General features: G+C 54.9%; 2 protein-coding genes and 1 non-coding gene across 10 annotated transcripts; 2 read left to right on the forward strand and 1 right to left on the reverse strand.

Annotated features, from left to right (window-relative positions):
* Window positions 1–1,152: 1,152 nt before the first annotated feature.
* ERCC2 (ERCC excision repair 2, TFIIH core complex helicase subunit) lies at window positions 1,153–18,275 on the forward strand. Of its 2 annotated transcripts, XM_074369411.1 has the most exons (23): window positions 1,155–1,304; window positions 1,622–1,721; window positions 2,834–2,911; window positions 2,991–3,053; window positions 3,230–3,343; window positions 7,404–7,520; window positions 7,618–7,734; window positions 8,045–8,168; window positions 8,265–8,361; window positions 8,536–8,669; window positions 8,751–8,919; window positions 10,791–10,909; window positions 13,095–13,164; window positions 13,259–13,328; window positions 13,432–13,533; window positions 14,557–14,620; window positions 15,155–15,276; window positions 16,695–16,787; window positions 16,889–16,961; window positions 17,195–17,265; window positions 17,363–17,506; window positions 17,620–17,763; window positions 18,145–18,275. In XM_074369411.1, exons 1-23 carry the CDS (start codon window positions 1,300–1,302, stop codon window positions 18,235–18,237), a joined length of 2,283 nt encoding a protein of 760 aa, XP_074225512.1. In that variant the 5' UTR covers window positions 1,155–1,299; the 3' UTR covers window positions 18,238–18,275. The 2 variants fall into 2 exon arrangements, with proteins under 2 accessions (XP_074225514.1, XP_074225512.1); XM_074369413.1 differs by lacking the exon at window positions 1,622–1,721 and having other exon boundaries at window positions 1,153–1,304.
* Window positions 5,389–5,527, forward strand: LOC123614576 (small nucleolar RNA SNORA46). Its single transcript, XR_006722012.1, has one exon. It is a non-coding gene; the product is annotated as a small nucleolar RNA SNORA46 (small nucleolar RNA).
* A 72-nt stretch (window positions 18,276–18,347) lies between the features above and the next one.
* Window positions 18,348–26,889, reverse strand: KLC3 (kinesin light chain 3). 7 transcript variants are annotated; one of them, XM_074369420.1, is made up of 14 exons: window positions 26,766–26,843; window positions 25,128–25,226; window positions 23,236–23,501; window positions 22,493–22,723; window positions 22,088–22,157; window positions 21,466–21,685; window positions 20,974–21,061; window positions 20,791–20,892; window positions 20,068–20,241; window positions 19,398–19,488; window positions 19,282–19,322; window positions 19,084–19,190; window positions 18,821–18,884; window positions 18,348–18,582 (listed from the first exon to the last, which is right to left on the reverse strand). In XM_074369420.1, the coding sequence occupies exons 3-14, from the start codon at window positions 23,491–23,493 to the stop codon at window positions 18,511–18,513; spliced, it is 1,518 nt and encodes a 505-aa protein (XP_074225521.1). In that variant the 5' UTR covers window positions 23,494–23,501; window positions 25,128–25,226; window positions 26,766–26,843; the 3' UTR covers window positions 18,348–18,510. The 7 variants fall into 7 exon arrangements, with proteins under 7 accessions (XP_074225521.1, XP_074225520.1, XP_074225524.1 ...); XM_074369419.1 differs by lacking the exon at window positions 25,128–25,226 and having other exon boundaries at window positions 26,766–26,889; XM_074369423.1 differs by lacking the exons at window positions 25,128–25,226; window positions 26,766–26,843 and adding an exon at window positions 26,561–26,743.
* Between the last annotated feature and the right edge of the window lie 363 nt (window positions 26,890–27,252).

A 27,252-nucleotide genomic window follows, 5' to 3' on the forward strand; every position in this document is an offset into this window, starting at 1 on the left:
GCATGCATTCTACCGCTTGAGCTATACCTTCCCCACTCCCTCCTGGTATTCACACCCTTGAGTAACCCCGATCATAAGCTGGATGTAGTGATGTATTACACATGGCTTTGTTATCCGCAGGTTCTGGTCAATCAACGGCAGACTGAAATACAGTCATCCCTTGGTATAAGCGGGAAGATTGGTTCTGGACTGCTGCGGATACCAAAATCTGCGGTTACTGAAGTCTCTCATATAAAATGTCGTAGTACAGTTTGCTCTCTGTGTCCTCGGGTTCCGAATCCGCGGATACAGAGGGCAGACTGTGAGGGACTTGAGCGTATATTCACTGAGCCCCTACTCTGTACATACCCTGTACTGGGTGGCAAAAGGCATACAGCGGTGACCAAGACAGTTTCAGCCCTGCCCTCCTGCCGCTTACAGTCCGATGGGGGAGACAGAATCATCCCCAGATAATGAGGACCCAGAGTGGGCAGGGCTGGGATGGGGGCTGAGCCAGTTAGTGAGGTTGCTGACATGACCCTGAGCCTTAAGAGATGCTACAGAAGTGCTCCTTGCAGTGCCATGTACAAGGAGAACAAACTGGGAAGAGCAAATACATGTGACGTCAGGTGGTTGGGAGTAAATCTTGGTGTCTTCTATTTCAGAGAAGTTTCTGTTCCCCATGTCGCACTCCAGCACCATCATGCTGCTTACTCTTCTGCTTTCTACTTGCCTCCAATGGTGTCCTTTTTGCCTGCAGCGTCGTCTCCCCCACCTTATCCTACCTCACTCCTACTCCTCACCTTCAGTTCTCAAAGAGACAACTCCTCCAGGAAGCCCTCCCTGATCCCCCAGACTGGATCAGGAACCCTCTCTGGCCTCCCACATTCTAGCCCTGGCTACCTTGTTAAAGTAGGGGGGAAAGGAGGTAGGAAATCTTAATATCTAGAATATAATAGGATGAAATTTAGTATGTATTCGCTACTCAGATAATCTGAACAGACGCAGGAAGACCAAATCCCGTTGAGTGGGATCGATTCTCTCGGTTCTCTTCCTTTCATGTTTTGTTCTTGGTACTCGGTGATCCTCAGCTATGCCTTCGGCACCACCTCTCCCGGAGCCCGCCCCCCTACCCCTGCTTTTCCGTGCGCACGCGTATTATCCCGATTTACGTCGCCCCCCAGAGTGACGGGCGGAATCAACCAATGGCGTCGTGACGAAGGTTGAAGTAGCCCCCTCGCGGTTGCCCCGCGGATCCTGCCTTTACTGAATATTCATGAAGGAGGCGGGTCCACGCTGCTTCAAGCCGCGACTGGCGCCATGAAGTGAGAGGGGATCTGGGGTTTGCAGCTAGCGAGCGGGCGCGGGGGTCTAGAAGATGCGGGGACCCGTGGGCACGCTTCGGGTCCCAGCGGGACGAGAGGAGGCTGAAGCGGTGGGGTGGGGGTTGCCGCGGTAATGGGGATGGTCTGCGGTGAGATGCCAAAAGGACTCGGAGGCTCGGGGGAAACGGGAGGATATCCGGGACGACCAGCAGGCTGGTGCTGGGCCTGTAACCTCTCTTGGCCCGACGACAGGGGAGTGTGGGGGCTGGAGAGGGGCTGAGGGGATGGGGGACTGACCCGGCAGCCCCCGCCGCCAGGCTCAACGTGGACGGGCTGCTGGTCCATTTCCCATACGACTACATCTACCCGGAGCAGTTCTCCTACATGCTGGAGCTCAAACGCACGCTGGATGCCAAGGTGGGTGGGCTGCGCCCGCTGCTGCCCACCTGACAGGGCTGCCACACGTGCGTCTTAAGACTGAGATTGCAGGACTTCTAGCGTTTAGCAATGAGGTCTTTGGGAAGCCAGCACTGCCTACTTCCTGATGTGTGAAATAATAACATTAATAATAACAGCAGCAGCTAACATTTATCAGAGACTGAGCTGCTCAGTAGTTTGGTTAGGAATACATAGACTTTGGAGTTGGCTGCATGGATTGGAATCCTGGATCCACAGCTGTGTGCCCTTGAGTAAATTACTTAATCTCCCAGTTTCACAGTTTTCACCTTTGTAAAATGGGCATGGTAATAATACCTACCTTCGAGGTTAATATGAGGGCTGTATGGGTTAATTCACTAAGTCAGGCAGTGGTTCTTAACTGGGGACCATTTTTGACCCCCAGAGGACATTTGGCAATGTTTGGAGACATTCCTGGTTGTCCTGCTAGTGGAGTGGGGGCTGCTACTGGCATCTCGTAGGTAGAGGCCATGGATGCTGCTAAACTTACGGTGCGCGACCGAGTATTATCTGGCCCCAAATGTCAAGTGAGCTGAGGTTGAGAAACCCTGGTGTAAGACAGTGCCAGGCACAGAGTAAGTGCTGTGGAGGTGCTTGCTAAATTAAAAGAAAGAGGGCTCACTACCTGTCAGATACTATGCTAAATATTTAGGCCCCAGTTTCTCACTAATCCTCGTAGTCATGCTATGAAGAAGAGCTTATTAGGGCCATTTTAGAGCTGAAGGGTAGGGGTGGATATAGCTCAATGGTAGAGCTAGCATGCATGACGTCCTGGGTTCAATCCTCAGTACCTCCATTAAAAAAGAAAAAAAAAGTAAAAAAAAAAAAAACAACCTTAAAAAAAAAAAAGAGAGGGTACTGACACCCAGAAAAGCGAAGGCGCTTGCCTAAGACCACTCAATAAAAGCAGAAATGGGGTTCAAGTCCACTACCCCTGGGTCCAAGACTTTAAACTGCTGTGTTGTCCTGCTTTTCCAAGACGGCATTCCTGGGGGCGAGGGGATGGTCCCCAGGGTTTGTGTCCCTGAAGTTCTGAGAACCTGTGCCTTGTCCCTCCTGCCCCCAACACACAGGGTCATGGAGTCCTGGAGATGCCCTCAGGCACTGGGAAGACAGTGTCCCTGTTGGCCCTGATTATAGCATACCAGCGGGTAAGTGACCTGCTGGGCCCTTGGAGGGAGAAGGGGGAAGAGGCTGGACAGGGGCTGAGGCTGAGCGTATTGTCTGCAGGCATATCCACTGGAGGTGACTAAACTCATCTACTGCTCGAGGACTGTGCCTGAGATTGAGAAGGTGAGCCGGGCCCAACCCCATTGCTTCCCCACTCTCCCCTAACTCGTTGTTCCCAGGTGGTTGCCGTTGTAGCTTTGAGGGTGTTTGGAAAGCTGGGGAAGGGGCTGGGGCCTGGCTGGGCGGGAGCTTGTGCTTTCAGTGAGGCCAAGTCCCCCCTCCCTCCTCAACTGGAACAGGTGATTGAAGAGCTTCGAAAGTTGCTTAGCTTCTATGAGAAACAGGAGGGCGAGAAGCTGCCGTTTTTGGGGCTGGCTCTGAGCTCCCGGAAGAACCTGTGTATTCATCCTGAGGTGAGTGTTCCTTCCTCCCCTTGCCCTCATCCTCAGGGTTGAGGAAACTCTTCCACCCAACCAGGAGTCCTAAATCCCCAGAAGAGGCCTCTCAGGGGGATATGCAGGGGCCGCACAATTTCTTTTCTCACTCATCAAATGCCTACTCATGCATGGTTCATGGCCCAGGCAAGCACATCTCCTCCAGGGAGCCTTCCCATTTCCCCTAACCTGGCATAGGTGAAAAAGGCAGCCCCTGGAGTCTGGCAGGTCTGGTTTCTTGGCCTTGAAATGTACTAGCCAGATACTCTTGCATAAGTGATTTCTGCTGTCTGGGCTTCAGTCCTCCTTTCTGTAAGATGGGGATAATGAATTACTTGCTTCGTATAGTTGTTGATAAAAGATTGGGCATGGGCTGTTGAGGGCTGGGCTAAATGGATGAAGGTACACCCATTAGTACAGACTTCCAGTTATGAAATAAAATGAGTCACGGGAAGGTAACGTACAGTTGGTGCTCCATGCCTGTGGATTCGGAACCTGTGGATAGGAAGGGCTGACTATACTGTGCCGTTTTATATAAAGGACTTGAACATCTGTAGTTACTGGTATCCGTGGGGTGGACCTAGAACCAATCCCCCTTGGATCCTGAGGGGCAACTCTACTGCGTGCTGCCTGTAGCTCATAATTCTTTGTTGTGTATTTGAAAGTTTCTAAGAGGGTAGGGTTTGGGGTTTTTGTTTTTTTTTTAAGTTTCATTCAAACTTTATTTCAAACACTTAGACGTAATGAGGAACTCTAATACTCTGTGTGGTGTGCCAGTAAGTGACAGCTGGCTGACTGGCTCTCCAGGAAAAAAAAAAAGTATCCATGTACATATATACATAATTTATAAATTCTACTGATACAAAGAATAGGTAACAGACAACTTAGAAATAATAGTGAAACACAATACAATATTGTCAATTCCATGTAGCCACTTGTTTCTCACAGACTGCTTTTGTTGATTTTTGCTAAATTTTTATATGTATAGTTAACTAATGAGTATAGTTCTGACATGAATGTTGCCTGATAGTTTTATGTTTTTTAATTAATGTGTAGCTCATTTACAATGTAGTGTTAGTTTCTGGTGTATAGCATAGTGATTCAGTGATACAGATATATCCATTTTCATATTCTTTTTTGGTTATAGTTTATTACAAGCTATTGAATATAGTTCCCTGTGCTATACAGTAGAACCTTATTTATATCTATTTTATATATAGTAGTTAGTATCTGCTAATCCCAAACTCCTAGTTTACCCCCACCTCCATTCCCCTTTGGTAACCATAAGTTTGTTTTGTGAGTCTGTTTCTGTTTTGTAAATAGGTTCATTTGTATCATTTTTTTAAGGTTCCACATACAAGTGATATCATGTGATATTTGTCTTTGTCTGATTTACTTCATTTAGTGTGATAATCTCTAGGTCCATCCACGTTGCCGCAAATGGTATTATTTCATTCTTTTTTACGGCTGAGTAGTGTTCCATTGTATATATAAGTACACCACAACCTCTTTATGCAGTCACCTGTCCATGGAAATTTAGGTTGCTTCCATGTATGAAAGTAGACCTTAAAAGTTCTCATGATAAGAAAAAAAATTGTAACTATGTGTGGTGATGAATGTTAACTAGACTTAACTGTGGTGGTCATTTCCTTATATCTACAAGTATTGAGTCATGTTGTATACTTGAAACTAACATACACTGTTATATGTCAGTTACATCTCATCAATAATAAAAAAAAAAAGATTGGGCGAGATAATGCATGCATAGCCCCTACCGTATATGAAGAGCTAAAAGAGTATTAGAAATGATAGTGCTATTAATGTATATATTGGCATATGATACCTAGAATATTAGTTGTTATTCAATTATGTTCCAAAACCATTGGGCTTACTATGTACCAGACACTGTTTTAAGTGCTTTACGTGGGGTAACTCTTGGAATATATATTGTGTAACATTATTTGTGAGAATTTTCGAGAAATGGTACAGATGATGGATAGTAATTAAAGCAAAGTGGCCCTCCCAGCACTGTGTTTAAACCTGTGGATGAGAATTTTCCCCATTCTTGGTTATGCTGTAGTGCCAAAAAATCCCTGCCTCTTCCTTGCTGCACAGCTGACTTTGCGTCATTCTGCTGTTGCTACGTGGAGTTGAGGAACATAACTATATTCAGCCTTTGTTATCTGATAGCAAGGATGACTGGGATATATGAAAGCCTCCACAGGCTCTGGAGCAAAATGTCAAGATCTTTTCTTTGAAATAAAAGTTTAAATTATGAATTTAAACTTAGAGCCATCAATTAAGAGGTAGCAAGTAGTAAATGGATGTTATGTGTGTGCCCAGAACACTGTCACGTGGTGGTTCTGTCCCCCTTAGGAAAGTAAGAAATAGAAAATGGATGAAATGGGTTAGGTTTTCTGGGAATGTGATAAGATGGCATAAGCAAATTTACACTATATTTCTGGAAGGATCTTGGTTGTCTCCAGAGATGTATAGTGATCTGGGAAATGCTAAAGATTGGGACAGGTATCTTTCCATCTCAGTGCTGTTCCTCCATATGCCTGCTATCTTGGAAGGACTTAAAAGTGTAACTGATGGTCTTCGTTTGAGCTGACTTGAGCTCTTCAAAATAGATTTGCCGCTGAGTCTCTGCTTCAAACTTAGTTAAAATTTTCCAAGTTTTAGAATACCTTTCTGTGGGAGCATCCATGACACTTTTAACCTGTGTACCTTGCATGACGTATTTGTATTACCTGTCTCTAAAAATTAACACGTAAAGGTATTTAACAAAAAGAGAAGTAGCACAGGTCTTCGTGAGAGAGGAAATGTGAAAGGGAAGGGTAGGAGCCTCAGAGACTTCACTTTGGTGAGGGAAGCTGCTTTGTTCTGAGGAAAGGCATCCTCGGGCTGTGATGGGGCCACCAGCAGGGCCCAGGCAAGGCAGGTTCTCAGACAGATCAGAACCTCCTCTGTTGCTTGGACCTTGCCAGGGTTCTGGCTGTTTCAGCATTTTAAAAGATAGAGCAGTTATTTATTTCTTTTTTCCTATTTTTGATTAAGGTTCTTTGTTTTGACTCTGGAAATATTCCCAAGAGTAAAAGGAGACATTGACTAAGTTACAGTAGAACAGACAATGTGTTTAGCTATGTATTCGAATATGCAAAATTGAATCTCTTTCCTTAGGATAGTTTTATAGTCACATTACTGAGAATAGTTCTGTCCCTGAAATAGCCATATATAATTTTTCCTATTTTTTTAAACTTTTATTCTGGCTACTAATATTAAACAGTTGATAAGAGAACTCGCGTTGTATCTTTTTTTTTTTTTTATTGAGTTATAGTCAGTTTATAATGTGTCAATTTCTGGTGTAGAGCATAATTTTTTCAGTTATACATGAACATATATTTATTCATTGTCACATTCTTTTCACCAGGAGCTACCACAAGATCTTGCACATATTTCCCTGTGCTGTACAGTATAATCTTGTTTATCTATTCTATATATACCTGGCAGTATCTACAAATTTCGAACTCCCAGTCTGTGCCTTCCCACCCACCTCCCCCTAATAGAGCAGTTATCTTTAATCTACATGCTAAAGAATCTTCAAGGCTTAATGTTTTTTCAATTGAGATGTCACTGACATTATATAGGGCTTAACGTTTTAAAAATAATAATTTAAAGGGGAAATGTATAGCTCAGTGGTAGGGTGTATGCCTAGCATGCACAAGGTCCTAGGTTCAATTCCAGTGCCTCCATTAAAGATAAATAAATAAAAGCCTAATTACTTCCCCCCTAAGTAAATAATTTTAAAAATAATAATAATAATAATTTAAGAGCCTAACAATTGTACCCTGTACTGAGTTTCCAGGTGTCTTAACTGTTTAAAAATGAAGCAGGTTGAGGCTCATGTTTTCCAAAAATGCCAGAGTCTCACCCCTCCCAGACCGACCGGCGGCCTCCCATCCCACCTAGCCATTAGGTGTTGAGTGGTCGGGTTTCTTGGCCTCTCTCACTACTAAGATGCTTCCTGGCCCCCCAGGTGACGCCCCTGCGCTTTGGGAAGGATGTTGATGGAAAATGCCACAGCCTCACGGCCTCCTACGTGCGGGCGCAATACCAGCAGGACCACAGCCTGCCCCACTGCCGCTTCTACGAGGTGCCTGCGGGGGGCAGTGAGGAGGGAGGCAGGAAGGGAGGGCGAGGCCGCTTGTAACAGCCAACCTCCCTGACCCCCATGTACCCTCTCACCCCAGGAATTTGATGTGCATGGGCGCCAGGTGCCCCTCCCTGCCGGCATCTACAACCTGGACGACCTGAAGGCCCTGGGACGGCGCCAGGGCTGGTGCCCATACTTCCTTGCTCGATACTCAGTGAGGAGGCCGGCAGGGTTGGGCAGATGGGAATGTGAGGGTTGCAGGCTGCCTGCCCATCTGTCTGTCTATCTGCCTAGTCTGTTTGTCAGTCTGTCTCTATCCATTTGCTTATATTCGTGGCTTGTCTCTGGCCTCGCCTCGCCTCTGCCTGCCTGTCTGTGTCTGTCCATCTGCCTCTGTCTCTTTCCTCGCCTCTGTGGGCCTGTGAGGGAGCTAAGTGGTAGTGTCGTATGGAGGTGGGGCGTCAGGGCCCTGGGGTGGGTGTTGGCAGGTGGGCTGGGGTAACCCTGCCCCCCTCGGCCCCCAGATCCTGCATGCCAACGTGGTGGTTTACAGCTACCACTACCTCCTGGACCCCAAGATCGCAGACCTGGTGTCCAAGGAGCTGGCCCGCAAGGCTGTCGTAGTCTTTGATGAGGCCCACAACATTGGTAAGGAGGGACCCAGGGCGGGGAGCCGATGCCAGCCCCTCAGACTGCCACTCTGTCCACCTGGCTGAGCCCGGCTGTCTCCCCCTTCCTTTCTAGACAATGTCTGCATTGACTCCATGAGTGTCAACCTCACCCGCCGGACCCTGGATCGGTGCCAGGGCAACCTGGAGACCCTGCAGAAGACAGTGCTCAGGTGGGGGTGCTGGCGACTGGTAGACCCTGATGTCTGTCCTGCCCCCTCCATCCGCCCTGACCTCTCCCAAGTCCCTGTTTTCTGCCTGACCTGCCTCCCCCACCCCAGAATACCAGCACCAAGCCGGTGCCCCCCAAGTGAGCCCAGCTCTTCCCACACCCCGTCTCCCCACAGGATCAAGGAGACGGACGCGCAGCGTCTGCGGGACGAGTACCGGCGCTTGGTGGAGGGGCTGCGGGAGGCCAGCGCCGCCAGGGAGACCGACGCCCACCTGGCCAACCCCGTGCTGCCTGACGAGGTGCTGCAGGGTGAGCCGCCGCCCGCCTGCGGCCACTCCCCCCACCCAGTCCACCCGGAGGCCCCAGATGGCTGACCCCTTCTCCCCACAGAGGCGGTGCCTGGCTCCATCCGCACGGCCGAGCACTTCCTGGGCTTCCTGCGGCGGCTACTGGAGTATGTCAAGTGGCGGCTGCGTGTGCAGCACGTGGTGCAGGAGAGCCCGCCCGCCTTCCTGAGCGGCCTGGCCCAGCGCGTCTGCATCCAGCGCAAGCCCCTCAGGTGTGCCCGAGCAGCTGGGCCGGGCCCTGCCGGGGGTTGAGGGGGGATTGGGGCAGGCTCCGAGTGCTCACCCAGCCTTGTCCCCTAAGCCTGTGTCCTGGGGTCATCATGTAGCCGACATCAGGAATAAAGGAAGAAGGGGGGGGTGGGGGGGCACGTATGACACAGTAGGTCAGAGCCCGCAGGTCCAGGGGCAAGATCGGAGCTGGTCTTGGGGCCCTGTGTTGGGCAGGGGCCTGGCAGGCAGCCCATGGCTTGATCAGATAATTTACCTGGGGAGAACCTGATGGAGGGGCTGTTTACAGAGGGGCGGGCAGGATGGAGGAACTGATGGGGTGGCGAGGGCCCTGGCCCTTCCCAGAGCTCAGAAGTGTTTCCACCTGGGGCTGCAGGGGTAGTGGAGGGAGCTGCCCTGGAGAGGGGCTCCTGACCAGGTGCAGAGAGTTGGAACTGGGAGAACATGCTGTGAAACACTCCCCCGGCTCATCTCCCCCAACCAGTGCCTCGCATTGTCCCCCCAGGGCAGGAGTATTCCCTCAGTGCAGTTTGGGGTGGGGTGGGTCAGTCTCCCCATCACAGAACAGGCAATGAATGGACCTGAGAGTGAAGGTGGAGTTTCCTGTGCTTTTCCTGTGCTGTTTTGCATAAGTCATTGGTCTTCTCTGAACCTCAGTTTCCTCCTTTGTAAAATGGGTAGGGGGTCAGTCCCTTTACTCCCAGATTTCTGTGGTGGTTAAATGAGAAAGCAGCAACACCGGTAACTTACTGGGTCTTGAGCACTGGTGCAGAGCTAAGTGCTTTATGTTCCATATGGAACAGAACCGTAATAGTGTCCTCGCCTTGTGCTGCTGTTGAGGATGCTGTGTTCCAGAGAGGGGAAGCCATTGCCCAGGGCCACACAGCCCTGCGCAGGGTAGTTGTGACTCAGGTCTGTGGGGCTCTGAAGCTCCTGGCTGCTCTGCCTCTGAGGGGGTGGGGCAGCCCACAGTGTGGCTTCGCCTTTCTCCCCACCGATGGGAGACTTGTGAGGACAGAGGGGATCTTAGCCATGTGCCACTTGTGCCCTGAGTGCCTGCTCTGTGATAGGGACACAGTTGGTGACTGAGAGCCCTGGCCCTGTCCCCCTGAAGCTCACAATCTAGGTGGGGAGACAGCTCGTCCCAGACAGGGATGCCCCCAGCTGGGGTGGGGGGGTCCTGGAGGCTGAGGGAATGCAGAGGGGGCACCTGATGGAGCCTTGTGGGTAGAGAGGACAAACTTGAAAGGACGTTCAGGAGGCAGGTTTTAAACTTGACCGTCTGCCTGGCTTCAATGCCCAGTGCTATTCCTCTATGACCCATCCCTGAAGGGTGGGAGCCTCAAGCCAGCCTGCGTGACCTTGTGTGTCCATGATGCTGTTGACATTGTGTGGAAGGTTCTGTGAGGCTGTGCAAGATTGTCATCCGTGAGCGTGTGGGACTCTGATGCTGTGTGTGTCACCGAGGGTGGTGGGTGTGACTGAGACATTGGGAGAGGTTCTGGGCCTCAATATATGACTACATGGCTGTGCAGGAGTCACACTGTGACTGTGGGATTCTGGGGGTGGCCGTGGGTCTCTGGTTTTGGCTGAGAACCTGCATTATGCGAGTGACTGCATATGACACGACCCTGTGACTCTGATCAGTGCTCTGGGTGGGCCGCCGCACAGCTGCGGCCTCATGTGATGTGCAGCTGTTCAGCGTGGGGACACAGAGGTGACTGAAACAGACCCAGTCCCTGCCCTCGGGGAGCTTCCAGGCAGCTGGGGAGACAGTGAGGGGAGCCTGCTGGTCCTGTTGGAGCTCATCACTGCCTCCCCTCACCCTGCCTCACCACCCCCGCCCCCCCGCCAGATTCTGCGCCGAGCGCCTCCGTTCCCTCCTGCACACCTTGGAGATCGCCGACCTGGCCGACTTCTCCCCTCTCACCCTCCTCGCAAACTTTGCCACCCTCGTCAGCACCTACGCCAAGGGTAAGTGATCTCTTCCTGCCTCTGCCGGCCCCTGGCAGCTGGAATCAGGATCCGGTGGAGTCTAGAGAGTTGCCTATGGGACTTGGACATGCAGGATCTTGTAGGGCTGTGCTCGGGAGTTTGAGCTTTATTTTGGGGGCAGTGAGGAGCCACGAACAGTTCTTGAGCAAGCTTTGTGCTCAGATTTGTGTTGGCAAAGGTTCCCTATGGCTGTAGCCTGGAGAAGCACGGGGTTGGGCAGTGGTATGAGGTGTCTGCTCACACTGGGGTGGTAAGGAGTTGGACGTTCTGCTCCCTGTGGCACTGGGGAGCCATGGCGGGTTCTGAACAAGGGAGAGGCAGGGTCAGATTTGTGCTTTAGATTGACTTTTCTGGGCATGCTTGGTTGAGGCAGGCAGGGATGGGGGCAGGAGAGGAGGAGCCTGAGCCAGGCCAGGAGGGAGGGGTTGGAGAGAGATGTGGGAGGTAAAGGGGGGACTTGGTGCCTGGGTGCGGGGGGCCCCGGAGGGAGAGGAGTGGAGGTTGATGCTCAGATTTCCAGCTCGCCCCGGAGAGGAGAAGTGTTGTGGAGGCTTTATCGGTCAGCCTTCCCTCCCCTTCCTCAGCTTTAAGCTGGCTGAGGGCTCAGTCTGATCCCCGGGGATTACTCCTCTATCCAGGAAACTAGGTCAGGCCTACCCGATGTCCTGCGGCAGCCTTGGCAAAAAGGTAGAGAGTCCGTCCCCACCACCCCAGGGCCAATCAGCAGCAAGTCTCCCTGGAAGCTTCCTCCTGTGTCCATCTCTCTGTCCACCCCATATTTTTCTGTCTTTCTCCTCTCTTCCCCATTTCCCCGTCTACCAACATCGCATATTCTTTTCCCTGGAGCATCCTTCCCCGTTTTCCTCAGCCCTCAACTGTCTCCCCCTCAGCCTTCAGTTCTCCGCTCAGTAGAGATGCCTCCTCTACCTCCAGGAAGTCCCTTCTGACTCCCAGGCTAGGTCAGGCCCCCTCCTAGGCTCTGCTGTCCCAGCCCTCCCCACCTGGAGTGGTCACTCCATGGGACTGGACTGTGAGCCCTGAAAGGACAGGACCAGGGCCATCTCAGTCGCTGCTGCATCACCAGCACAGGGCTGGGCACAGAGGACTTGATGACTTTTAACAAAAATTTTTACTAAGTGACATTGAATATATGAACTCATTCATTCATTTATTTGTTCAACAAACGGGCCAGGTCCAGCACCGGGGAAATGGCAGGAACCAAGACAGACCTCACTCCTGACCTTCCAGGACTTACATTCTGGCAGGGAAGACAGGTAGCAAAGATGCTAACATAGGTAGGGAAGATAATTCCAGAAAGTGACAGTTTTTGTGAGAAACAAACATGTCACTGTGTTGGACTATGCTTGCAGTGGTCGGAGTGGCCAGGGTGGCTTTTATGAGCAGCTGACATTTGAGCTGAGTTCCAAATGACCACATGGAGCCAGCTGCCTTGGGAAGCTTTCCAGGCAGTGGGGCAAGTGCAAAGGCCCTGGGGTAGAATGAGCCTGGTGGTTATGGAAAGTTAGGCAGGAGGCCCGTGAGCAAGGAGGAAACAGGGTCCACATGGCAGGATCCCACAGACAATTCTGGACTCTGAGAGGGGTGTGGGGGGCTTCCAAGCAGGGGAGGGTTGTGACCTGACTCAGGACTTCATAGGGTCTGCCTGGCCGCTGTGAAGGGAGCAAGGGTGGGAGCGGGGAGCACAGTGAGGAGACGACTACAGTAGTCTAGGCAGGGGGGTGATGGCGGCCAGACTGGGCAGGGGGTGGCAGGAGTGGTCAGATTGCAGATAGACTTTAGAGGCAGAGGTGACTGGCCTCCTGATGGCTTAGACAGAAAGGTCGTGGGAGAAGGCTCCAGGCTTTGGCTTGGGTGTCGGGGTGGGCCCCTGTGCCCTGGGGAGAATGAAGGGTGAACCTTTGGTGCTCTTGGCTCAGGTCCTCCATGAACATTTGCACAGATGTCATGTGGGGAGGAGTGAGCAGATTGGGGTGTGTTTTGGACTCAGATGCCTGGGTTGTATGTTTGGGGTGCTCGTGGCTGGTCCCATTCACTGAGGGAGGTGGAGGAGGGGGACCTAGCTGGAGGGAGAAAGCAGGGGAGGGAATGGCCAAGTGGGCATGGTCCTGACTGGTGCCCGGGGGATCTCACCGGCCCCCTGTAGGTTTCACCATCATCATCGAACCCTTTGACGACAGGACCCCGACCATTGCCAACCCCATCCTGCACTTCAGGTGAGACTCGACCCCAGAGGGAGTGTGAACGGCCCCCAGGGGCCCAGCCCCACCCCCCAGCCTGGCCCTCACCACCCTCATCTGCTCCCCATAGCTGCATGGACGCCTCGCTGGCCATCAAGCCTGTGTTTGAGCGCTTCCAGTCCGTCATCATCACATCTGGGGTAAGGACCCTTCCCCGCCCCAGCCCCCATCACTGTACTGGGGAGAAGGGGTCCTGGTTCCTGCCCAGTCCTGCTAAGATTCCTCCTGCTGTCCCTGCTACAGACGCTGTCCCCACTGGACATCTACCCCAAGATCCTGGACTTCCACCCTGTCACCATGGCAACCTTCACCATGACGTTGGCCCGGGTCTGCCTCTGCCCCATGGTGCGTGCTAGAGGGTGAGGCGATGGGGTAGGGGAGATGGGAGCGAGGGCGGGAGAGCTTTCTAGCTGCAGGTACAGAGTCTGGATTCAGACAGACTTGGGCTTGATGCTGCTGCTCCCTGTGAGTGTAACTCCCTGAACCTCCGTTTTCTCATCTGTGAAATGGGACTGCCCTCTCCCTGATCTCCCTGGGTGCTTGAGGGGATTTAGTGAGATAGTGGGTGTGAAAAAAGCTTGTGTGGCCCAGGGCCTGCTACTTGGTTAACGTGGCTTTGCCTGGCTCATCATCTGGCTGTGACCTTGGTAAGTGACCCTTCCACTCTGCCTCAGTCCCCTTCTCTGTAAAATGAACATCATAACACAGGCCCTCAGTCCCATACCAGAAGTCCTGGGACCAGATATGTTTTAGAATTGAGAATTTTCCAGGCCTTCCAGCCTGGGTGTGGAACAGTCCCAGTGGGGTCTGGGTAAGTCCCTCCAGTGAAAGTTACATTTCTGCCAGCGTTTCAACGAGACAGACTAAGGGAGATAAGTCAGGACTCTGAATAGGCTCAGGGCAGGGCAGCTTTTGCTACTATTTGAGTTTGTGCCAAACACCTGGCATTTCCAGAGTACTCTGGCTTTTTGAATTGCCCTTCAGGGATCGTGGACTGGTGCTGACCACACACTGCATCGTGCTTTTGTGAGGTTGCTGGTTGGGTTGCACCAGTGGCTTTTGGGGTGGTGGTGAGAGACCATACTGGAATTGACTGGCCTGGAGGCCGGGGCTGGCTACAGGGCACTTGCTGGTGAGACACATGCACGGACTTGGGTTCAGCTTCGACTCTGCCATTTATTTGCCGTGTGACCTTGCTTCTATGAGCCTTAGGTCATCTTTGCCATGCAGATAACAGGGCAGCTGAGGGTTCATTCAATGACACGGTGTCTATAAAAAGCTTAGGACAGCACGAGCAGGCATCTGGCCCTCATACATCAGACAGATTGCTATTGCTTGACTTATTATGACCTCTCTTGCTGTCTCCAGATCATTGGCCGTGGAAATGACCAGGTGGCCATCAGCTCCAAATTTGAGACCCGGGAAGATATTGGTATGCTGCCCACGGAGGGTGGTTTGTACGGGTCCCAAGATGGAAGGTGTGTCAGTCAGGATGGGCTAGGTCATGCTGCAGTAACAAATACTCCCTCAAATCAAAGCGGCTTAACACAGAGATTACTTCTTGCCCATAGTACTTGCCCTTGTGGGTTGGTGGGGGTCTGCCCTGTGTCTCCTCATTCTGGGAACCTCCACTATTGAACCCAGCACTGTGGTGGCAGGATGTGACGGGAGGGAGCATGGTGAACCATGCACTAGTTCATAAAAGTTCTCACCTAAAAGTGACACACGGCCCTTTCTGCACTCATTTGATTGGCCATGGCAAATCATGTGACCACACCCAACTTCAGGGGGTGGGGTGCCACTGTGGATCTGGTGGGAGAAGTGGGATGTGGATGAACAGCCTGACAGATGCCTCAGTGGGGTTTCTAGGAATTCCATGTTCAGGACAAGGCAATAGACAGGAAAGCTCTGAGAGGGAGTCGGAGAAGGACCAGGCCAGGAGAGTCCGTCCTCTGACCCCTTGCAGCGGTGATCCGGAACTATGGAAACCTCCTGCTGGAGATGTCCGCTGTGGTCCCCGATGGCATCGTGGCCTTCTTCACCAGCTACCAGTACATGGAGAGCACCGTGGCCTCCTGGTACGAGCAGGTACGCCCAGCCACCCACGTTTGGGAAGGCCCCCTCTCAGCTTTTGGCTCCATTCCTCTATGTGTTGGCCTCATTCCTCTTGTGTTTTAAATGGTGACATGTGTCATAGGTAACAGGACAGTGTATAAAACACAGATGGACAGTTTAAAGAGTAAATAGTGTTCACTCCTGTGCCCTCCTCCCCTCACATCCATGTTAAGAACTAAGACATTAGTGGCCTCGCTGGGTCCCTTCCTCAAAGGCATACCCCTCAAGAGAGGTGACCACACCCCACCTTCTGGGTTCCTTGTTCCCTCTGGTCTCCTCAGGGTCACCCTATGACTGTGTCCCTCCAGCACGTATGGCTTGGTGTGAGGACACTGGGTAGCGGGTGTGTCTAGCTGGGTGCAGCACTGCTAGGGGAAGGTCCTGGAGAATTAAGGCTGGACAGAATGTCAGGGCAAAGAGCCTGCAAGACCCCCTTCTGGGGAGTGGGAGCACAAGGTCATGGGACATTCTGGAAATGAGGCTCATCACAGCTGAGCACCCAACAGGATGTGGGTGGGGGCGGGGCACCCATCCTTTCTGATTCTGAGCACACTCAGGAGTGAGTTAGAGCAGGCACTTCTGTGGGGTGAGATGAGCGGACCAGGCTAATAGGTGCACCGGGGAGTGGTGCCGGTGGGGGTGTGTGGGAACCTCAGCCGCTCACAACCAGGACCTTGGTCTTATCCTCAGACTGGTTCTTTCCACACGGGAAAGGTGGCTGCTGGCCACCTGGGCCCCACATCCTGAGTACCTTTTGTGTTCTATTTAAGAAAACTTTGTCTACCCCAGGCTCACAAAGATGGTCTCCTGTGTTTCCTTCTAGAAGCTTTGTAGTTCTAGCTTTCATGTCTAAGTCTGTGAAGTACCTCAGATTCACCTTTGTGTATGATGTAAGGCAGGGGTCAAGGTTCATTTTTTTCCCATGTGGAAATCTAATCGCTCCAGTTCCAGTTACTGAAAAGAGCTCTCCCCACTAAATGGCACAAGTGACAGTTTTGTCTCACTGGTCCATCCACATGTCTGTCCTTGATCAGTACCACACATCTCTTACAGTATCAAATATGAAATTTCAAGGCAGCCTCTGATTGGCTTTGCCTGGCCTACATCAGCCTCTCCACCAATCACCAGTTGCAGGGTGGAGCATCCTGATAGGCCATCTTGAGCCACATGCCTGTCCTACTTGTCTGAAATGTTCCCTACCTTGACCACAGGGTTTTCCAAAGAAGTGAGGCTGGACAGTGCCACCCCCTACCAAGTCTCCTATGGGCAAACTAAGAAGTGGTTCCTTTTATGGGAATCCAGGGCAGACTTGAGTTTAACCAGGACTCCCCTGTCCTTCAATCCACCTTCTACCAACCCACACCCTGACCTCCCTGGTGTCCTCCCCTAAGGGCATCCTCGAAAACATCCAGAGGAACAAGCTGCTCTTTATCGAGACCCAAGATGGGGCTGAGACCAGCGTCGCCCTGGAGAAGTACCAGGAGGTGGGTATTATGGGGGTGGGTGCCAGAAGTTCGGTGTGGAGAGGGGCCAGAGGAGACAGCTCTGAGGTAATGCATCTCATGTCCTGGCCTTCCCTCCCCAGGCCTGTGAGAACGGCCGTGGGGCCATCCTGCTTTCGGTGGCCCGAGGCAAAGTGTCCGAGGGAATCGACTTCGGTGAGTGGACTAGGCTCTCCCCTCCCTGAGTGCCTTCGTGGGGCCCTGGTCATTTCTGCTCCCGCAGGGGGCCACCCACAGCCTGGGCACGCACCTCCCCTTCCCTCCATCCCTGGGCATCTGTCAGGGCCCCTGGGGGGACACCTGCTCAAACAGTGGGATCTCCTGGGCCACCTGAGGTCAGCCCTCTCCAGCCAGCCACAGTGGCAACCCCTCTCATTCCCCCCACCCAGTGCACCACTACGGGCGGGCCGTCATCATGTTTGGTGTCCCCTACGTCTACACCCAGAGCCGCATTCTCAAGGTGAGCAGCGCCTGGGGTTGGTAGGATGTTAAGGCCTCCGTGGGGCCCTCCCCCCGGGACTGTGTGAGGGACATCTCCCCCATCTCCACACCCACAGGCGCGGCTGGAATACCTTCGGGACCAATTCCAGATTCGAGAGAACGACTTTCTCACCTTCGATGCCATGCGCCATGCAGCCCAGTGTGTGGGACGGGCCATCAGGGGCAAGACGGACTATGGCCTCATGGTCTTCGCTGATAAGGTGCGGGCTCAGGGGCCTCTGCCAGCCAGCCTGTTGGCATTCTTTTCCCAGAGGGGGAGGGGGCCCAGGCCCCCCCCATCGGTGTCCTGACACCTTCCCTCTCCCACTCCCAGCGGTTTGCCCGGGCGGACAAGCGGGGGAAACTGCCCCGCTGGATCCAGGAGCACCTCACGGACGCCAACCTCAACCTGACCGTTGACGAGGGGGTCCAGGTCGCCAAGTACTTCCTGAGGCAGATGGCACAGCCATTCCACCGGGTGAGCCCGAGGCAGCTAAGCTCCTCTTCCAGGAAGGTCCCTTGGCTTTCTCCCCGAGCCCCAGCCCTCCCCCGACGAGGAGAGGTTTGTGTGCATCCATGTGCCAAGCCTGGGAACTGGGGGGGAGAGTCGAGGACAACAGATGTCAGCGTGTGTCTCCTGTGGGAGCCCTGAGCTGGCCCCGGACACAGCTCTCTGGCCACCGCCCCCTCCCTCAGCCTGTCTTCTAGTTACAGGGATGGGATGCTCTGCTTATACAGGTGTTTGACGTTCAAACATCCTGTCTTGTAGCCACCTCCTGTCACTACTGGCCAAGTTGTGGACCCCTGTGTTGGGAAGCGCAGCAGCTGTCTGACACCCCCCTTTCTCCCTCCCCTTCAGGAGGATCAGCTGGGCCTGTCCCTGCTCAGCCTGGAGCAGCTGGAGTCAGAGGAGACGCTGCGGAGGATAGAGCAGATCGCGCAGCAGCTGTAGCGTGAGGGGGCTGGGACCATAAAAAGTGTTTGTGGTGACTCCGAGTCTGACCTGGCCCTGGATCCGGGTGGTTTGGAGGGCACCTTGAGGGAGGAAACCTGAGGCAGATGTTCTGGCTGCCAAATCTACAGCCTTTAATTGCAGGAGAGGGCAACAGGAAAGCCCAAGATAGTGGGGGGCCCCAGGAGGCCAGGGGAGAGCCATGGAGATGAACGGACTCCCCTCTGCCCACCTCTCTCCCACCTGTCCCCAGAAGCTGCAGCCAAGTCGACTTTAGCGGGGGCCCATGTCCTGGGTGCTGGCGCTGAGGGTCCGAGAGGCCTCACTCAAGTGCCGGTTGGGGAACTGGGGACAGGCACAGGGGATAGTGGAAGGCAGGTGAGGGGCTGACCCAGCTGCATTCCATCTGCCACTTGGGCTACTCCCTGGCCGCCTGGTGCCAGCTTGTCTGTCCCGCTGGCTGAGGTGCTCATCCTCCTGTCCCCCCATCCCCCTGCCTCTACCCAGATCAAACCCATCCATCCCCACCCTTCCCTCGCCTCTGGGCCTGCCAGTCTATCTTTGACCTGGGTGTGCCCCTCACCTGGGTCCCAGCAGCCCTTGGACCATCCATGTTCAGCATGTTGAGCGATACAGCTCTCTTCATCCTGTGGAGGAAGGGGGGGGGGGTCACGAGTGAGTCCAAGAGCCTCTGGCTCCCATGCTGGGAACAGTCTCTCCAGCACCAGGTTTGATAGTATGTGTCACAGGGGAGATGGGAGCCATGGAAGGTTCTTGAGCAGGAGAGGAGTGGGCTACAGATTCTGCAGCTAGTCCACGCTCTCGCTGACCTGACCCAACACTCACCCGGCTGCCCCCGCTGCCCCCTCGCCTCGGAGACGAGAGACCAGCTTCTCACTTCCCCGTCGGATGGACTCCCGGAGCTTGGAGAACGAGCTGCTCCGACGAAGGGTCTGGGGAGGGCACCGGGGATACCGGTCAGTACCCCTCGCTCCATCCAGCCCCCGTCCCCACTCTGGGAGCTGAAGCAAAGCCTATTCTCACCTGTTGTTCAGCGTCACCAGCTGTGCCTCTGTTGGGGGCTCCTGGGGAACAGATGGGGACATTGTGGCAGGACGCTGAGGAGCCACTTGGAGGAGAGGGGAGGGGTTGGGGCTCACCGAGAGGGGCGGGCAGGTCCTCCCTGCTGAGGATTTCTTTGTACAGCTCTTCTGCCTGCTGGTACTTGTTCTGTTTCAGGTAGGCTGAAGCCTGAGGGGAGGGGATGGCCTGGTTGATCTTGGCTCAAATCTGGGAGCGTTCCAGGCCCCGGCTTTGCACCCAGGCTGGTCCTTCCCAGCCCCCTAGGAGGAGGCCCAGGCTCACCAACACTCAAGGCCTCAGCCTACAGCAGAGTGGGCTCGGAGCCCGGCCCCGCCACTGCCCATAGGGCAGCTGACTTCCTGGCTCAGAGCAGGAGCCTGTTCCCCACTCTGCCTAGAGCCAGTGCTTGCCTCTCTGTGCCTCAGTTTCCTCCTCTGCCAAATGGGGCCAGGGGAGCACCTACCTCAGAGGGCCCTTGAAGAAATGGACAGTGCAGGGCAAGTACTAAGAAGGGGGCCTAGGTCAATAAATGCTCTCGTCTGCTCCCGCTTTGACTGGAGCTGTTCTCTGGCTGCTGCCAACGTGCCTGCTTCCGGACACTTCCATACCATCTGTGCTGAGCAGTCTCATGGGACACCTCGAGGGCCAGGCAGAGACGGGGCCCCAGCCTCTGCAGTATCCCACCAGGGAGCCAATGGGTGCCTCCCCAGCACTAGACCCCTGTCAGTCCTCCCGGGGCCCCCTCACCAGGTTATTCTTGGTCTTGGCCACGTTGGGGTCGTGGGGCCCGCCCAGGGCCTCGTAAATGCTCAGGGCCCGCGCATAATGCCGTTCCACCTCCTCGAATTTGCCCTGGTTCTGGCAGAGCAAGGCCAGGTTGTTGAGTTGCTTGGCCACGTCCGGGTGGTCGGCGCCCAGGACCTAGGGGTCATCGGGTCACAAGTCATTGGGGTCATCTGGGATTGGTGGGCCACGTGATGCCAGTGGCCATGGAGGGAGCCACTGGTGATTAGAGGATCGAAGTGGAGAGTTACATGAGGTTGGAGGCGAAGGGCAGGAGTTGTCCCCATCAAACTGGGGATTAGTAAGGTCAGAGGTCACGGTGGCCCAGAACCTCATGATTATGGGGTCAAACAGGTAGCTCAGGGGTGGGACTGTACTGGTCTTGTGGGGCTGGAAGGTCAGGACCAGGTGAGGGAATGAGGTGAGTTACAAGAGGAGGCGACAGAGTCAGGAGTCAAGGTCAAATGGAGCTCATGCTAGGTCAAGGGTGATGGGTCATGGAACTAAGTGCTTTAGGTTCAGACTGGGGGTTCACAGCATTAGATGGGAGGGGCACAGAAGGTCAGAGACCACAGGAGTAAATCAGGGTCACGCGAGAGCCACAGAATTGAGCACTTCAGGATTAAGTGGGAAGCGCCATGCAGACAAGGGCTCCATGGGAGCTGGGGAGGGGTGGTGGGGTGGAACCTTCTCTCGGATCTCCAGGGCGCGCTGGCACAGTGGCTCCGCCTCCCGGTAACGCCCGCGCTTCCCGTAGAGGACGGCCAGGTTGTTGAGGGTGGCGGCCACCTGTCGGGTGCAGGAGGTGGGTCAGGAGTGGGAAGGCACAGGCCACAGCCCTCCCTTCCTCTCTCCTGGGCCCCCACTCACCGCCGGGTGCTCAGGGCCCAGCGTCTGCTCTCGAATCTGCAGAGCATCATGGAGAAGGTCTGTGGCCTCCTTGTACTTGTTCTGGTCCCTGTGGGGCGGCCCAGGGATGGAGGGGGTTTGGCCAGCCTGGGGTAGCAGGGGCCATGGGCTGGGTTGAACCCGGCAGGCCCAGGGACCTGGCAGAACCAAGCATGGGTGGCGCCCTTTGGGGGTCCCTTCTGGGTCTCCCCACACCTCCCAAGTCACGCACAGGGTTCCTGCACTCTTCTGTCACCCCAGGTCTCTTCCCTACTCTGTTGAGGTCTCTGTTGCGCACACTGTCTCCTCTTTGCCTGGGTCTCAGTGGCCTCCACAGATCTCATTCCCCTCTCCCCACCACCATCCCAGGTACCCTATCCTGGCCAAGCAGGACACCAGGGTTCCCCCTCCCCTGCCCACCAGTAGGTACCCGCCCTTCCAGTCCCCTTCAGCCACGGCAGCCTCAGCCCTCACCGGTACACCAGCGCCAGGATGTTGAGCATGGTCGCCACGTCAGGGTGGCAGTGGCCTGAGCTCCGCTCCAGGTCCTCTAAGGCCTGGCGGCACAGTGGCACAGCCACCTCGTAGCGACCCTGCCCTGCGTACTGAATCACGAGGTTGTGCAGGGTCCGAAGGCGGGCTGGGATCTCATAGCCACCCTGCTGAGCCGCTGCGGCCCCTACTGCCTCAGGACCTGGGAATGTCAGACGCCGAGTCACCGCAGGCCTCCCACCCCTACTGCCCCACAGGAGGGGACACACACACCCCAAAGCTACAGCTGCCTCACTGGCCCTGGGGACCATGGGCCCCTACACTGACTTCTGGGATTGGGATCACAGGCAACTAACTGGCCTGTGGGATGTAAACACAGGAGCCACCTGGTTTGTGGGGCTGCGGCCACCTTGGCATGCCTGGTTCACAGCTCCCAGCCTCACCTGCCCGCTGTCACCCCACCCCCCCATAGCCACCTACATCAGTCATCCTGACACCCCACCTTGACCTCCCCATCCTCCCTCAGAGACCTTGGGGTCCAGCGAAAGAAAGTTCCCTCCCCAGCCTTGGCCTTTCGTCCTGGGGCTGAGATCCCCACACCCACCTTTCCTCTCGTCCTCCTCACTGGGGAACAGGGAGGCCAGGCTGTCCCGGCGAGGGGGGGACTCAGGCTGCTGCAGAGAAGACAGGAAGTGGGGCATCAGGAAGATTAGGGTTTCAGAGACTGGGGTCCTGAATCTCAGGGTCTGAGGGCGGTGGTGGCCAGGAGCCTCGGGGAGGATCCTTGGGCCTTGTGGAGCAGCTAGGGCAGGGGGCTCCTGTGGAAGTTCTACTGGGTCTGGGTTTTGTGGGGTTCTGCAAACGTTTGAGGGTCTGCAGAGGGTCAGCAGGTCCTTTTGAGGGTCTAGGGCACTTGGGGCTCTGTGAAGGGATGGGGAGTGGTGGGGTATCCAAGGAGTGCACGGTCCCCAGCGCATCGTGGGCCCCGCTGCGCCCAGTCCCACAGCACCTGGCTCTCCACAGGCGGGTCGTACTGCCGCAGCTGCCCCAGGAACTCAAGGTGGTTCTTCTCCTCCTCCAGCTGGGCCACAGCCTCCTCGCTGGCCCGCAGCCGCCGCTGCGTCTCCTCCAGCTCCTCCCGCAGCCACGCGTTCTCCTGGGCCAGCCGCCGGGCCTGCGCGCGGAGCCGCTGCTTCTCAGCCTCCAGTGCACCCACGTGCGCCGACAGGGCCAGCAGCACCTGCCGGGGGTCAGGGGTGGCCAGTCAGAGGTCTGGTCCCTACCCTGCCAGACAGCCCCCAACCCAGCCCAGGGCCTCAAACCAAGCCAAAGCACCCGCATGGTCTCCAGGATCCCCCAGATTATACGGAGACCCCTCCAATGGGGCTCCGGGGATGCTCAGAGGCTCCCAGGGACACACCCAAATCCTGCCCAGGGACTCCTCTGACTTCACCCAGGTGCATAAATTCCGCTCAGGGACACTTCATATTCCACCCATGCAATCCCAAAGTCTCCCCAGGACCCACAGTTCTACGGAGGGACCTGATCTGGCTTAGGGCTCCCTGTCACACATAAGGAGCCCCCAACACAGCCCAGGGATCCCATCTCTGGACTAGAGCCTCCCCTTCCCAGGCCTGGCTCCCCCAGGCCTCCCTCTACCCAGGCTGCCCCCCACTGCAAACCTGGTCCCCTCACCCCTGGGTCCTCCCACTCAGGCCTGAGCCACATCCCTCAAAGTTGGTCCCCTCATACCTGGGCCTCGCCCAGCCCCAGCTCGATGGCCTCCAGCGAGTGGCTCACAACCTGCTGCTTTTCTTCCAGCAGTTCCAAGCCAGCCACCGGGCCCTGTCCTGCCAGGGCCTCCGCCAGGTGCCCGGCCAGGCCGCGGTGCTCTGCCCGTAGGGCCTCCAGCCCCTGCACTACTTGCCGCGTCTGCCGCACCAGCTCCTCGGGGCTCAGGCGCTCGGGGCCCAGCCCCACGCCTCCGGGGGCTGCCACCTGCACAGACATTGCTGCTCCTGGGGGTGACCGGGGTTGGAGGGTCACTGCCAGGGCCAGGCAAGCCAGCCTCTCAGCCTCCACGCCATTAGGGTTCACAAGTCCCCTCCCAGCTACCTCCCTACCCACCTAGCCCAGCCAGCCCTCTGTTCCCGTGCTCTCCTCACTCCAGCCAGCACCCTGTCCCACACCCATCCCGGCCAGCCCACAGCTGGGAACATTCTAGTCTCCCTCTGCCTGTCCTCAGCCCAGGGCCCTGCCCCGAAGGCAACTCCAAAATCTCACTATGTGCAATTAACCAAAGGAGGACAAACAGCCATCTCCTGGCCTCCCACCTGCCCTCAGTTCACCCGGCCAGCCCTGCCCACCCCAAGGCCCCCGGATACCCTGGCCCAGTGCTCCGGGCTGTGTCACCTGGGACTGGAAATGCCCTCCCCTCCTGGGCGTGTGGGGCGGACGTATGTGTGGAGGCGGCAGCCTCTCCGTGAGCTCATTCTCGGGGTGTTTTTGTTGGGAACCAGTCAGACCACTGGGGGTGGGGCGGGAGGAGAGGGCCATGGGGCTGGGGTGCTGGAAGCAGAGGAGGCCTCCAGATTGCAGACGTCAGGGAGGGGGCCCCACGTGGTGGCTCCCAGGGCCTTAGGAACTGACAGACCCAGAGGAAACAGGCTCCACCCTCCGCTGCAGACAGGTCCAGCCTGCCCAAGGTGTGTTGGGACACACGTGTGGCAGGCGTGGCCCACGGATGTCACCCTGGCTGTGTGAGAGCTGAGGGTTCTCAGAAATAACACATACTCTTCTCTTCTTTCAAATATGATACAATATACATACACACTGTCTCAGATATATGCCTTCTCACACACACCCCTCAGAAACACAACGTAATACACGTCCTTCTCTCAGAAATACAATGCACATACTTTCTTTTAAATGTTTGGTATCTTGATTGTGGTGGTGGTTTCATTGGTGCATACATCTATCAAAATTCATCCAATTGTACATCTGAAATATGTGTAGTTTACTGTACAGAAATTAAACCTCAATAAAGTTTTTAAAAAGTAATAAAAAAATACAATACACACATTCACACCCATCCACATTTCCTTTCAAAATACAACCTAACAGCACGCTAACTCAGGTGCACACACAGATACATTCAATGCATTTTTCTTTCAAAAATAGCACATCTATGCTCCTGGGGGGAGGGTATAGCTCAAATGGTAGAGTGCTTAGCATGCAAGAGGTCCTGGATTCAATCCCCAGAACCTCCTCTAAAAATTATAAATAAATAAACCAAATACTTACCCTCCAACCCCCCCCCAAAAAGAAAATACAACCCAACACACAGGTGTATTTCCCTTTCAGAAACAGAAGCCAGCAATGAAGAAACTACCTCCCTGTCTCCTCACTCAACTCTGTCACCTGCAAAAATATAACCAAATCCCAAATCATTCCCATTCGACTGTCTCCTTGCACTCAGGCTCATGACACATGCCCTCTCCCACCCTCACACAGTTCTGCAAGCAGCCAGCTCTCCATCCTACACCCAACGCCACCTCCACGCACACACACTCTCCCAGGATTCGCCATGGACCTGTCACCACCTTCCCCACTTCCTCCACCGCCCCGGCCAGCCAGGGACTCACACACACAGATGCACTTCAGAGCTTCGCGCACGGACGCTCCAGTGACCCCTGATCGCAGACTCTTAGACTGTTGCAAGCGGGTGCTCACGGCACGGACAGCTGCGGAGACACAGAGGTAGTCCGATGCTCTCCGCATGCTCCCTCTCAGTCTTACTTCACTCAAGCGACTGTTCCCACCATGAGCAGCCCACTGCTCTTTGCACCCGCTCGCATGCTCATGATCACACACACTTAAACACACAGTAAGGGCAGGTAGGTAATCCTGTGGGATTTATATACCGCAGCCTCGTCACCACCATCAGTCTTTATGTGCATATTTGCTTGTGTATGTATCAATCTCTATGTATATATATGCTCATGTATACCTCAGTCTCTCTATATGTGCTCACGTATATATCAATCTGTCTATGTATATATGTGCTCATGTATATATCAACCTCTATGTATACATGTGCTCATGTATATATTTCTATATATGTGCTTGTGTATGTATCAATCTATGTACTCATGTATACATCAATCTCTACATAGTATATATGTGTGCATATGTATAACACACCATAGTCTCACACTCCACATGCAAGTCACATAAATGTTCAGACTCACAACCACACAAGTTCATCGACAGTCATCCTGACTACCACAACCACTACGCCTGCAATTTTGTGGACGTATACAACCTCCCACAACATCATGCACAATCTCAGACACTGAGCCGAATGTTCTAGACACAACCTCACGCAGTAACTGTCAAGGCGACACATACAGCTTGACCACAGCCACACATCACTCAGGCTGTTTCCTAGACACACACCAGCTCTCCCATTCATACCATCCTCCAGAAAGCAAACTCCCCTTCACGTGTTCAGCCAGGTGCACCCAACCACACAGCTGACAACAATAATCACAGTCACACCCCATACATACATCCTGTACCCCATAGTGCCCACCTCTCTGCCACCTCACCCATCTCACAAGCAGAGAGACAACCACGGCCACACAACCTCTTGGTCACACTCACAATTCTAGAAACAGTTCAACTCCCTTCCAAACACACACACAAGGCATTACAGACACACAATCAGAGGTCGCCCACATTTTCACTTCACTGAATCGGTTTCACATCATTCGCACAGTCCCTCTGTGCCCTCGCAGTCCATCTCCCTTTCACACCTGTAGCCACAGCTTGACACCATCACACACACCTGAGCTTCGTACACCATCCCTCAAGCACAAGCACAAGCACAAGCACACACTCGCAGGCAGGAGGCCCCTCCATCATGGCCAGCCCCTCAAACCACCCAACTTACCCCTGGCTGGCCGGCCCAGGCCCTGGTACCCTGGCTTCACCGCCGCCAGGCCTGTTCGTTGCCGGCCCGTCCCAAGGGCCCCGTCCCTTCCCCAGGCCCCGCCCCGTCCTCGCTCCTGTTTACCTGCGCACCGGGGAGGGGGCGCAGCCCCAGCTGGGCCTCCAGACCCGCGGGTGCCCGCTGGGCAAGGGGCGTCCAGAGACTCCAAGGCCCGCCCCTGTCATCAGGCCTGTGGGCCCAGGGGTGCGCCAGGCCCTGCCCACATCCTCTGCCCCCACCTCCATCCTCGCGGCTCCCGGCACTCCCGTCCCGCACTCCCGGCGCCCACCTGACCGCGGACTGCTCCGGCTCCCACTGCGCGGTGCCGCCCCACGCTGCGCACGCCCCGCCGCTTCCAGCTGCGCCCCTAGTCTCGAGCCGAGGGGCGGGGCGACCTATCGCCCCGCCCCCGCAGGTGAGGCCGGCCCCCGCCCCACCCCTCCCGCGGAAAGTGAAGCCCAGTGCAGTGGCCCTGGCCCTGCGGGAATAGCAGAACCTTGCGCGCCAGCCAGTAGCCTGTAAGACACGTCGAATCTGAGACGATTTCAGAGCGCTAAAGGCCTGGAAACCAGAGCCCCTGCGAAGCTAGAATCTTGGAAACCCGGAATCTTGGAAACCTTGGATCCCAGACGGATGGCCTTGCAGTGCCAGCCACCGACCCTTTGCCTTGGCTGTGCCCCCTACTTGGACCTCTTTCCACCACAGATACCGATATTTGTCTGGTCTCTTTTCAAAGGCCACTTCCTCCGAAAGGCCTTGCCTGCCTCTTCTAAATT

The sequence above is a fragment of the Camelus bactrianus genome, chromosome 9, assembly GCF_048773025.1.
Source record: "Camelus bactrianus isolate YW-2024 breed Bactrian camel chromosome 9, ASM4877302v1, whole genome shotgun sequence".
Taxonomy (NCBI): domain Eukaryota; kingdom Metazoa; phylum Chordata; class Mammalia; order Artiodactyla; family Camelidae; genus Camelus; species Camelus bactrianus.